At 38.0% G+C, this 13167-nt stretch overlaps 1 protein-coding gene across 1 annotated transcript; it reads left to right on the plus strand.

Annotated features, from left to right (window-relative positions):
• Positions 1-8792: 8792 nt before the first annotated feature.
• On the plus strand, positions 8793-12826 carry LOC112843799 (protein translocase subunit SecA-like). Its single transcript, XM_025902820.1, has 2 exons — positions 8793-8919; positions 9264-12826. Exon 2 carries the CDS (start codon positions 9267-9269, stop codon positions 12801-12803), a length of 3537 nt encoding a protein of 1178 aa, XP_025758605.1. The 5' UTR covers positions 8793-8919; positions 9264-9266; the 3' UTR covers positions 12804-12826.
• Positions 12827-13167: the final 341 nt, after the last annotated feature.

Raw genomic sequence — 13167 nt, forward strand, 5'->3', positions numbered from 1 at the left:
ATTTGCTAACATGGATTTTATTTTGATTTGCATTAAGTTAAAGTTAGTAACGGTCAGCAAGTCATTACAGTACAGTTGGTCTGTTATCCACCTCGTGGGTAACAAACGCAAACACTTATGTGGTCGTCCAGGTTCAAGTTTCTGATCCTCAAGCTCACACGCTGCGGGCATGTTAACATCTAAACCTGTTTGACTATTATAACAATCTAATTTCAATATGATCAAATTATAAGCAATATTAATTCATCTTTATTTATTAAAATAACTTAAACTCACGTGTTATTAGTGTCATGGTCCCTGTGCCTGCCTGGTCAGCCCATCGTGGCGACAAATTGTTTTGTTTTCGTTTTGTCTCTCTCTTGCTCTCTCGCTCCTGTCACTCTGCCTCCTCAGACTGAGCGCCCGCCCTTGCCCCACGCACCTGCAGCTGGTCACTGGTGATTCCTCACTATTGTTTGCTGGCTCTTCATAAGGCAGGGGCGAGGGCTACTCGTCGCTGGAATATTGAGTAATATTGAGGGATACCCTGTGAGGAGCGAGAGGAGTGGAGCATGTGTGAAGATCTTGTTGCTCCGTGACCCTGTGCACCCTTGGAACCTTTTCCCCCACATGCATCTAGTGCACCCAGTGTGGATTAATACAAGACTGTTTAATTGTATCTCTCAGTCTGCACTTGAGTCTGTCCTGACTCCTTGACACTTAGACAGTTTGAATCTACTTTATCATCTATATATTAAATAATTTGGAGTTCACATTCCACTCATCATGAGAGATGTTGACATAAATGTGCAGCAACAAGCAGCTCGAACAATGATGCACATTATTAGCAGCCATTTTAATATAGGAGACACTAACTGCATCTCACATATTATACATGACACATGCTGCTGCTTTGTGAAAACTTGTTTATGTGGGAAATGCATGATGATACATGATCAGTAACACCCCATCCTGAAAACAAGTGTCAGGAAAGTTTGCAGGGTTTTAGTTAAGAAGCAGTTTTAAGAAGTTTCCAACAGGGGACAGCAGATCACCTCTTCTGTTCCAACAGAGAGAGAGAGATTCACTATTTAAATACTGTGTTGAGTCCAATTGCACGCAATGGCGGTGCCATCTTACCCTCCGACCATACATACATTACACAAACATCACATGGGGAAGACAGGTCAGAGAGGTATAACATGGAAAAGCACAACATGAGGAAAGATAAGGAGAAAAAAATAACTCCCCCAGACTGAGCTCCAACAGGGAGATCAGTTTGAGAACAGAAAAAAACACCACTCACACACTTTTTTGAAAAAATAATTGCTTGTTATTTTTATTTTGCTGTTTATTCATTTTTTGTATATGTGTATATGGTGTGATGGCAAAAATGGCTGCTCAATTCTAAATGTCAGAAAAATGAATAATAAAAATAAATATAATAAAATATATTGTTTGCATTTTAAGCCTCTTAACAGTGACCTCTGAATTACTATAGTGTAAAAAGCCACCACAAACAAGGGAAGAACTGTACGCTAGCCACACATAGCAGACAATTTAGAAACTGAACCATGTTTTAATTGTACCTTTACGGGGGGTATTTTTCTATTAACAGCCTGCAAAAATAGATGAACTTTTAGAATGTTTTTAACTGAAGCTAGAAACAAACCCCAAGTAAGATCTCATTGATTGTTTCACACACTTGGTGATTCTCACAGAGCAGTTAGCTAAAACATTTCACAGCATTTTCTGCAAATTTGAGGAAACTGGATAAGTGGAGGACAAACTATCCACAGCCGATAAATAAACAAAAGTTACTTTTAAAAAAATTTTCTCATCCTGGAGTTACAAATGTGTTCAGTGACAAATACAGGACACAGTTTGTTTGCTACAGGATTTATTCATGAAAAGAAAAACTGAAAAACTGAATAACTCGTACAGCTGTTGTTACTGAATGTTGTTACTGAATGAGCAGAGCTGTCGTCCTCCTCACAGCTCAGAGACACAAAGTCTCCTTCAAAGAACTGAGAGCTGCTGGGACTCACAGTCAGACGAGCTGTGAGGAAAGAAAGAAGAAAGACATACATGCATACATGGATACATGGTTCATGCTTGGTGGGAATCAAAGCCAATGGTTAAGGGTGAATGTAGAGTGTTTTACAATTACTGACCTTGGTTTGTTGTGCAGCTCAACAGTGAGATCAGAACTAAAGAGAAACAACACTCAGGTTGATCTGAGGTCAAAATATGACAGTAGTGAAAAGTGATAACCACCATAGAAACTGTGCACAGAGATGGAGAATGAGCATAGAACGATTCTCTCACACCAGGCGTGATGGAGGAAACAAAGATTACTCTTTGTACCTCATCAGATTTATTTAAAGTTTTAATTCTTTCTTATTTGAATTCTGAAATTTACTTAAACAATGATTCCAAAACCTTTTTTCACCACATTGTAAATTAGTCATTGAAAATTAAACCCTGGTTAAACTCCTGTGCAGCCACTTTCATGTCATACACTGATATGAGCACATTAACTTGTAAATCAGTGTTTCTACAACAATTTTCTACATATAATTGATGTAGAGTAAAATAAATAAAAAACAGTTTTTTGGTCCCTCTATGCCTTTTCATCTAAAAACACTTTAACCTCCATTGGTTCTACACCCAGACAGATCTTAGTGACAGGGAAAAAAGAGAGAGAGAGGATATTTAGGCCTTTTCATAAGTAATCATTGCAGTGTACTTACAGAGTGGCCAAAGCAGAGATGCTTTCTCCATCGTGCCTCAGGGGGCAATCAGATAAACACATGAAGTCAAGCCCTCCTCATCTTCCTCTGTGACAGGATGGCATTGAAAGAAAAATGTTTCTTTGTTTCATTGAAACAAAGCAAAGAAATACATGTTCAGTATGTTTTAAAAACATGGCCTCAGGTGACTAGAATGCCGTTCAACAGCTTTTGGCTGAGTCAGCGTCTGAATATCAGATGAAGTGTCCTCCGGAAGGCATTGTCCTGCTGCTATTTATGATTACCGTACTTGGAAGTTGATCTTGATTGATTAACTGCTAAGTCTGTCAAGTGAGATGAGATGAGAGGTATTTTAACATCAGCGACTGAAGGTTTGTGATCGGTTGTCACAAGTGAAGGTCTCTCCTGTGAAGCACGGAGGGAACACCGAGCAGTTTGTCTGTGTGAAATATGAAGCCTCAATGCTATCAGTAATTGAGATCTATTACAAGCCTTACAACTTCCTTTTATAATGGAAGTCTACACGTTTAGTAGGTTTTTCACTCACTTCATGTGTCAGGATCACACATCAAGGTGGAATAAGAGAACAAATGGCAAATTTACTTGAAGAAAAGTGGAGAATTTTTAAGAAAAATGGACAAATCTGACAGGAATAACTCAAAAACAGTGTTTATTGTTCAAGGAGAGTAAAATAACTCTCCTTGAACTCTTCATCCCCTTTCAGCTCAGAACTTGATGTTTTCAGCTGAAAATAATACTGATTTTGATGAGGTGATAGCCTTTGAGAACTACAGCTTAATAGACAGATTCAGGGATATTGCTGGTAACATCTTTGGGCTAATATTATGGAATCTGATACATGATATATAAGAAAATATGTAACCATGAATACAAAAGACGTTTGCGTGCGTGTGTGTGTGCGTGTGTGTTTTGCATCATTCCCACATTCACTGAAATGGCAGCACAGGTGCCATTAAAATGTTATGACACCACATTCCCAGACACTTTTGTGAGCTTTTATCTCATTTAATCTCATTAAAGTCACACTTTTATCATACATTCATAATTTTGGCACTTTATTCTGTTGCTTTGTCACAGACAGTTTACAATCACTAGTTAACCAGACACATAGGTCTTTGGACTGGGGTAGCAAACTTGGGTTCTCAGAGGAGTGGAGTGGACAAGCATTGATGCTCCACAGTGCCTACAAAAAAAAAAAAAAAAAAAAAACTGGTCAGGATGTCAACCAGGAATATTCTTGTTAAAGCTGAAAATCAGAATTTTTTTTTACCATCAACATTTTATGAATCATCTTCAAACTTCACGGTAATGCATTAGGCCTTGGGGACAAGAGAACCTACATTGTTTAAACATTTGACCTTGACCTTCATTGTTAGCGCACAAGGTCAAAGTACCCGTTGAAAATATTTTCAGGAAGGGACATCAATTTACATATTATATGAAAGGGCATAGAGACAGCTCTACAACAAGCCTTTCATTTTTTCAGTAGCCAAAGATTTTAGCCAATTCTGCTCCAATGATATGGGTAAAAATGATGAAAAATACAAATTTTAATGTGTAACATTCCAAGGTCATAGGTCAAAGGTCAGGCTCCAATGAATTCGAAAAAGCTTTAGTTTCCATTGGATCATCTCCTGACTTTAAAGCAGACTTTAAAGACTGTTCAACAGCCTTGGTAACACACATTGAAAGGTGGTGTCTCTCCAAATTTTTCATCATTTATGGAACACAACTAACAAATTCTAAACCTGTAAACAAAGACAACGAGCAGCAGTGTATTTTATAGAAGCTGAGATATATAATCGGGGGCCTGGTCGTTTAGTGCTCTGTGTGTTAAAACAAGAATTTTAACACAAATCCTAAAATCTATCAGGAGCCGATGTAAAACATATAAAATAGGAATGATATGAGCTCACTTGCTAGAACATTATACTTATAATCAAGGAAACATGTGGCAGGTGGGGTACAAATAATTATATTCTTCCCCTCCTTGAATTGCCACCTTATCGTGGTGGATGGATGTGCACACCCAAACGATCCTGGGAGCTGAGTTGTCTTAAGCATTAACCTCCTGGTAGGCTCTCCCATGACAAACAGGTCCCAGGGAATGAGCCAGACTAAGAGCAATTCACACAAACTGCTATATGTATTATTCACAATGTAAATGCTCGTATTTTCCTCTTGAATTTAATCACAGATGTGGTTAAAAAAACAATAATGGTAAACTGTAATTTAGTAGAAAGACAAAGTGAAGCAGTCAAATAGATCTTTGTTGTTCCTTTGAGATCTCAGATATGATTTGAAATTCATCTTTCATGATTATTGCTCCTTACAGGCTCCTTCTGTGGTATGTACATGATGTCAGTCACACGTCACGGCCTTTAAGATCAGCTTATAGGGACATACTGATCATTCCAGTCAGACTTGTTTGGCAGTGCTGGTCACCACCATTGGAAAAAAAAAAAAGAGTACATTGAGGCTTTTTTTAGCAGATCAGTCTTTGTTGGTTTGTTGCAGTCTGGCTGAAGCAGACTGTATGGAACGAGGAGGAGGACCTAAATGCAGACATGCAAAACAAAACCTGAGTGTAACAAAAACAAGCTGGTTATTGAGGGTGGCAGAAAACACTACAAAGCAAAAGGCAATGCTAGACAATAACCTAAACTGGGCAAACTAAGATTAAAACATGAAAAACCCTGAACACAAAAACCTGACGTGGACAAATACAAAAACCTGGAAACATGAAATGAACATAGCAGACGACCAGAAAAGGAATGACTGAAAACCCACAGACTAAATGTACACAGGAGGTGATCAGGGAAGTGGAAACACACGGGGAAACAGCTGATTAAAATGAACATAGTGACGTCACAGGGAACAGTAAAAATTAAACACATTGAAAATGGGAAACTTTCAAAATAAAACAGAAAACATGGAGATGTGGACATGACAACACAAGGTAGACAACATGGAACACACAGACCTAAAACACATGACAGACCACAGAAGAAACAACACACAAAAACCAAGGATAGAGATGATAATAATCACTTACGTAAAAAAACAACGAGACCCTTAATAAGAATAATACAATAACTTATAATCACAAGCCTTACATCAAAAACACAGAATAAACTTAAAACACTGGGTCAGAGACCCAGCACCTGATACTTACTTAAAAAAATTTTTTATAACTGAATGTTGGCCTCGCTTAACTTGGTTGTTGATCGTGTCTTCATGATTACAAGATAAAAGTGAGGCTTTGTGAAGCACTGAAACAATGAAACCTGAAACATTTTTGCTACTGTCACAAATAGATGACACAGACAAGTGTTGCAGAGTTTGACTTGTTATACCAGATTATGGAGGGTTAGCAGGTGATTTCACTGTGTGCAGCCTGTTTACATTTTTAAAGAAGAAAGGGCTAGCTCATCTACATGTTGTTCAAAACACTGCAGCGACGTTACTGACCCGCTCGAACAAGGGAGCTCATATGACCCCTGTTTTAAAGTCGCTGCACTGGCTACCAATCAGATTTTGGTTCCATTTTAAAATTCTAGTTTTAACTTTTAGAGCATTACAGGGACAGGCCCCTCCCTATATTGCTGATTTAATTCGTACACATAATTCTTCTCGTAACCTGCGGTTATCAAATCAAAACGTTTTAGTGCTCCCCCACACTTGTTTTAGAACTCGACGGGACCGATTTTTCCAAGCTGTTGCACCCAGACTGTGGAATGTACTTGTTCCATTTCTAAGGTGTCTTGACTGAGTGAAGACCATTAAAATACAGCTAAAGACATTTTTTATTTCAAAAAGCTTTTAATTAGACCAGGGTTTTTATGATGTATTTATGACTGTATTCTGCTTTCTTACCTTTCTTGTAAAGCACTTTGAGACACTTGTCTGAGAAAGGTGCTGCATACATAAACTTTATTTACTTACTATTAATACTTGAATTTTTATGTTACAAAATCGGTGTTGACAGATCATCTTCCATGGATCACAGTGCTGTTCTCTGCTATCTCTAAAAAGGTCCCCATTTTAAAGTGTGACTGTTGTAAAATAAATCTTATCTTGTGTTTTTCATGACAGTATTTTGTTTCTGACAGATCACTGATTGATAAAATTATTGAATAATTAATTAATTTACTGAGCAGTATGTGCTTTCTCTCTATATATATTCATACGAGTTAATTCATTAACCTCCTAAGGTTTGTTGTAGCTCTTCTGGTGTGTTCACATACACGGCCGTTTAAAAAAAGGATTGTGAACCATCAGTTTTGAGAGACCATCTTTTCAGTAGGAGACGCTATGCACAACATCATGCTGCCACAAATACTCATTACAAGATACATAGATAAATAAAAACATCCATAAAGGATTTCAATCCATTCAACAGTCTCTCTTTCTTTTCTCTATAATCATAATCATATAGGATGAGATTTATTTAACTACACTTTGAATACCAAAGGTTAAGTGAGAGGACTGTTTTCTTGTATACACTTGTTATTATTAAAAGCAGTTGTATCAAAAACATTAATTTTGTGATTAAAAAGCCCAGCACAAGTAAGTCTGTTCCATTTAAATTAATAAAGGGAATCCTGGCACCTCACCTGTCAGGTAAGACACTTGTAGAAACAGTAAAATCTCAAATGCACTACCATAACCTCAACAAGTAGCAATGGTCATATGACGTGCGTGTTTTGAACAACATTTTGGAACAGTGTTGAACATCTGTGCTTCACAAGATCAAGACTGCTTCAAAAGGTCAGGGTCAAGCCAGTATTTTATCTCTAGGCCTCTGCTGGTTTATGGATGTGTTAGTGATGCCTTCTGGTGTTTGGGATTAGTTGTGTCAAAAGCTGCTTTTCAGGAGCCGCAAGTTGCCGAGCCGAGTCGATCATGACCAATTGGTCAATCCACCACCTTTTATTGTTTATACCATTACAAAAAAAACAAAACAAAAAACAAAGCATCAGCCCATTAAAATGAAAAATTACCATCGGCCCACCGGGCAAATGCCTGGTGGGCCTGATGGCCATTTCAGCTGTGGTCTCAGATGACATGCTGGATGTGGTGGTCCTGGCATGTGTGATTACCAGTGTTGGTCAAGTTACTTGAAAAAAGTAATCAGTAACTAATTACTTCCCCCCAAAAGTAATCCTGCTACTTTACTGATTACTTGTTTTCAAAAGTAATTAGTTACTTAGTTACTTTTTAAAAACATGATTTACAACCTGAATAGGTAATAAAGCAATAGATCTTTCAGCCCAATTCTACTTTTTCTGCATAATCCATCATGTAAAATGTAATCAAATGGAAAAAGTCCCTTTTTTAAAATTTGTTTTATTAGTTTTAATCTTTTAACTTTATGCATCAAGCAAAAATTAAATTATATGTAACTGTCTCTGACTGGAAGAAATTTGTTTAACATTTAAACCACTTTCTCCACATTCCCGCACATAAAATACAATAGGTTTTTGTGTTTACACTCAGTCTTTCAAATAGATGCAAGTAAAACACAGCACAAAATAAATAAAATCAAAGACTCACGAGTTTATCTGTGAATTTTCCATTATCTCGGCAAAGGAGAAGTGCTCACTAACACAGATTTTAGACAGATTTGTGAACAATATTTGAGAGCATATGGTATTTTGTGTAAGTAGAAAATGTTTTAGATCTTTGAGTTCAGCTCATGAAAAATGGGAGCAAAAACAAAACTGTTGTGTTTGTATTTCTGTTCGGTGTACATTAAAACCAGCGATGCCTGTCATTCTTTCCATGATGAAGAGGTTTGACAAGCATGACATGACTTTAGCCAAACAGGACACACCTACAATTTGAAAAGTTTTGGGCTCACTCTACAATTTATTGAAATTATTATAAAAATCGAATTATTTCTTGCTGGAATAGTGACTGTTTTGCTCTTTAGATGCAGACTCTATTTAAATGACTTCTTCAAAGTAAGTCTCTTAAATTACAGTAGATGCAAATCATAACAGGCATGACAGGAAATTCACGTTTGATGACGGCAGGGCAGGGTTTGTGAAAGAGAAACAAAAGGGGTGAAATAACAATACTGGCTCAAGAACAGAGACAGCAGAACACCGGAGGCGTCTTGTCAAACACACATCATCAGCAATCTTTCTCATCATGTCAACAGGTCAGTATTGGATTTAAAAAACACTGCATTCAATATGAATAGAAGAAGCTATTTTCCATTGCTTTCTTGTTGCAAACAGTTGCCACAGTATAGTATTTGTTAATGTTTGAGTTTTACACTGAATGCCCGACTTGATGCAACCGCAAAGGAGATTTGTGCCTCCATCTGCAGTAAAACCAGCAACCTTTTTCTTGCCAAGCAAATATGTACAGGTTACAGAAGTGTTAGTGCCTGTGTTAGACTATGATTGTCAGTGTACTGATACAGTGGAGAGAATAAATACATAAATACTTGGGAAGTAACAATCTCAACACATAATAACAGATTATTATAATCTCATTAAGAAAATGGATGATGAAGAAGAACTTCTCAAGAAGCTGAAAGGACTGGTAACAAATATCAAATGGAGCCCAAATAAAGTAAGTGACTTGTTTGATGCCCTTTTGAAGCGATTTGAGTCATCAACAAAACAATCTAACTTTCTCGCATGGATGATAAAAATGTTGCACTGCATAGAGATTCACTTTATTACTTCAGACTGGAAAAATGAAGATGGAAAAACACTTCTGGAGATGCTGCAAGACAAAACTGTAACAGATGAAACCTTGAAGGAATATTTAGCCAATGACAGAGAGAAGACTCTGGATGAAATCATTGACGAAATCCGCCAAGACAAGTTAAACCAGGTCGATGAAAAGCTTTTAGATGATGTCAGAGATATTGTATCAACGGTTCATGAAGGGTGTGATATTCCTGAGGATGGCTCACAGAAGAGTGAACTCAAAACCATCTTAAAGAAGCTCTGTTTTGCTGTTGAAAAAGCAAAAACTAAAAATACCAAAATGCCATTTCAGCCACGACTGACACAGATGGTGAGCTGGTGTTTGATGGCTCTTTCAGAAACAGGGCGGTTGATTCAGGTCGGCACAGGAGAAGGGAAGTCCTGCATCGTGGCCATGTTTGCAGCTTTTAGAGCTCTGCGAGGGGAAAAAGTCGACATCATGTCAAGTTCATCAGTTCTTGCAAAAAGAGATCTTGAAGAATGGAAAGGATTTTATAAAGAGTTGAATATCACTGCAGATTATAACTGCAACAGGCCTGATGAAGAATTAAAAAAGTGCTATGAGTGTCAAGTTGTTTACGGCACTGCAGAAGACTTTGCTGGTGACTGGCTTTGGCACCACTTTCACAGGATGGACATATTAGGGCAGAGGAAATTCCAGTGCACAGTAGTGGATGAAGTGGATTCCCTGATGCTAGACAAGGGTCATCATGTTGTCTATTTAAGCAGTAACATGCCTGCTTTACAGCATCTCAACCCACTCTTGGCATGTATATGGGCCACTGCTAATCAGTACAATAAAATTGGCACAGATACAACAGTAGGGCCAAAATATCCTTTTTATCAAGTGCTGGAAAACATGATGAGCAAAGATGCCGATGAGTCATTCATTCATCAGATAGCAGAGGACACAGGTATACTGTCGAAAGGATCAGTCAAGGACCTGAGAAAGAACCCGAGTCTCTTAAATAAAATGACTAAAAGTGCGACTGCTGACCAGCTGGCTGAGTTCTTCAAAGCAGTGGAAAGGAAATTTCCATCTTGCCAGTTTGCTCTCCACCATATAAATAACAATGGTGAAATACAGGAACTTTGCAAAGAGCTGCAGAGTGAACATGAGGAAAGAAGAAGAGTGTCACTGCTTTTACTTGATGGTGGCTTCTGTCAGTACATGTACTCTGATCACAACAGTGTGGTGAGAGCTGTAGAAGAGGAAGTAAAGAGATCAATTCATTTTACACCATGTGAACTGAACCAAGCTAAAAGCAGCTGCTACATCCCAGGTTTCTTTTCAGAGCTGGTCAAATCTAAACTAAAAGTCTGGATTGAAAATGCATTTAAAGCTCAACTCATGACAGAGGACCATGAATATGTGATGGAGAAACATGGAATCGTGCCCGTGGACTACAGCTGCACTGGGGTTGTTGAGAACAACATGAAGTGGGATGATGGACTTCAACAGTTTATTGAAAGAAAACATAAGTCAAAGATGAGTGACATGACAGTCATCACAAACTACATGTCTAATGTGGGCTTGCTTCAAAAGTATAAAAACCAGATCTATGGGATGTCTGGAACTCTCGGTCAAAAAAAAGAGACTGAGACTTTGCAAAAGATTTATGACGATATCAAAACCTGTCAGATACCTTCATTCAAACGTAGAAAGCTGTTTGAGGTTGAAGGTGTTGTTGTGGAGGATGAAAAAGAATGGGTTGAAAAACTCTGTGATGTTGTCATTGCACAAACCAGACCTACATCATACAGGGATCCTAGAGCTGTGCTCATCATTTGTGAGACTATCAAACGAGCAAAGATGATAGATCAAGAGCTAGGAGACAGAGTCCAGAACAGAAAACTTTACATAAACAACAACGTGGACAACAGTGTAGTCATTTCCAAGGAGCTTGAAGCAGGAGAAGTCATTATAGCGACAAACCTTGCTGGCCGTGGAACAGACCTTCAGGTTTCTGACACAGTAAAGGGAGCTGGAGGTTTGTTTGTTGCGCAGACCTTCCTGCCCAAGAATGCTCGTGTAGAGGCGCAGGCATTCGGCCGAACTGCCAGACAAGGATCTCCAGGATCTGCTCAGCTCATTGTCTGTTTGAGTCATCTGGCAGAGCCAATTCAGTTACTGCTTTTAACAAGGAAACGCCGCTCATTATATAGAAATCTAACAGATGTAACTCCGCTTAAACATCTGTTTGCAATGCAGTTAAGGTCATATCAACAAATCAACAGTAATAAAGGATCTGCAGAAATGTCATCAACACTGAAGGATATTTTGACTGAACCATCACAGCAAGACATAAACATAATTAAACAGGTCAGAGACAGCTCAGTGGCTCATGAACTATCAAACTACTTGGAGTTTCAGATACCAGACATGAAGAAGAAAGAAGAGCTCTTCAATGATTATCTGGATGTACTAGATGATGTCTACAAAAGCAGTAACAATAAACCAGAGGTTTCAGATTTGTCTGCTCTGAATGAGTTTTGGGGTATGTGGCTACTCACAATCTTCAGTGCAAAAGACTCTACTGAAGAGTTAAAAAGTCGATTGAAAACTGATCTGGACACAGCAAGGCAGAAACTCAGACAGAGAGAATCGCCCTCATCAAACCTCTACCACTACATTAGCTTTGGTAATGACCTGCATGAAAACGGGAAGTTTGTAGAGAGCATCAACATGTACACTAAAGCCATTCAGAAGGATCACTGTTGGGGAGCTATTGCATATTACAACCGTGCATTTACATCTTTGAAGCAGCAAGACAGGAGTCAGAGTCCAGACTGTATCAATCAAGCTCTGGAGGATTTGGAAAACGCTCTCAAATCTGTTCAGCTTCACTTTGACCAACTTGAAGTCACTCACAGGTTTTCTAAACAGCACACCAACAAAGACATTGAAGATTCTCTCACAAGACTTGACAAGCAATTCATGGCCAGATACACAGTCTTGGTGTCATTTATGGAACACATTACAGAAACCATAAAGAAGCTGGTCAAGGTCAGAGATGAGGGTGAGAAAGTGAAAGTGGAAAAGACCACAGTCTTTGCACTGGTTTCATTGGATGACTCTGTGATATTGAAGGTGTTTGCAATGGAATCACTGGACGGACTCCTCTCTAGAGACCCTCTAAAGTGCCTCCAACTCATCAGCGACCCCTTCTTTGATATTCCAAATGAGCTTAAGTCTCTTAAATCTCTGGGCCTGACTAACATCTATACCTTAGACACACTGTTTTCACTGGGAGGCTTTATCTCAACTATTGGTAGATCCATAATGTCATTCCTGAATTTCTTTCGGTTTTATGGCAGGTGATTTTTTTATTTTTTTATTCTCACAATTTTATTTATCTGAAGATATGTGATATTATTATATACAGTATACACTGAGCAAAATCATTCGTTTTTATAAGCTCATTTTTAATGTTTTTGTCAGAATTCTCAGTATTTTTGTATAAATTAACTGAACATCAGTGTATAAATCTCCTGATGAATTGTCATTTAATACAAAATAGGAATTGATATAATTGATATTAGTGTTTGACTTTTATTTTTATTGGTTTATTTTGATATTTAATTCAATATAGCTGTATTCTTTGTTTCTTGGCACTTTAACATTTAATCAACTGTATTATAACCACCAACTGTCTTTTATAACTTTTGGAGGCATACTAGAAGAA

This window comes from Oreochromis niloticus, linkage group LG3 (genome assembly GCF_001858045.2).
Source record: "Oreochromis niloticus isolate F11D_XX linkage group LG3, O_niloticus_UMD_NMBU, whole genome shotgun sequence".
In the NCBI taxonomy this organism is placed as follows: Eukaryota; Metazoa; Chordata; class Actinopteri; order Cichliformes; family Cichlidae; genus Oreochromis; species Oreochromis niloticus.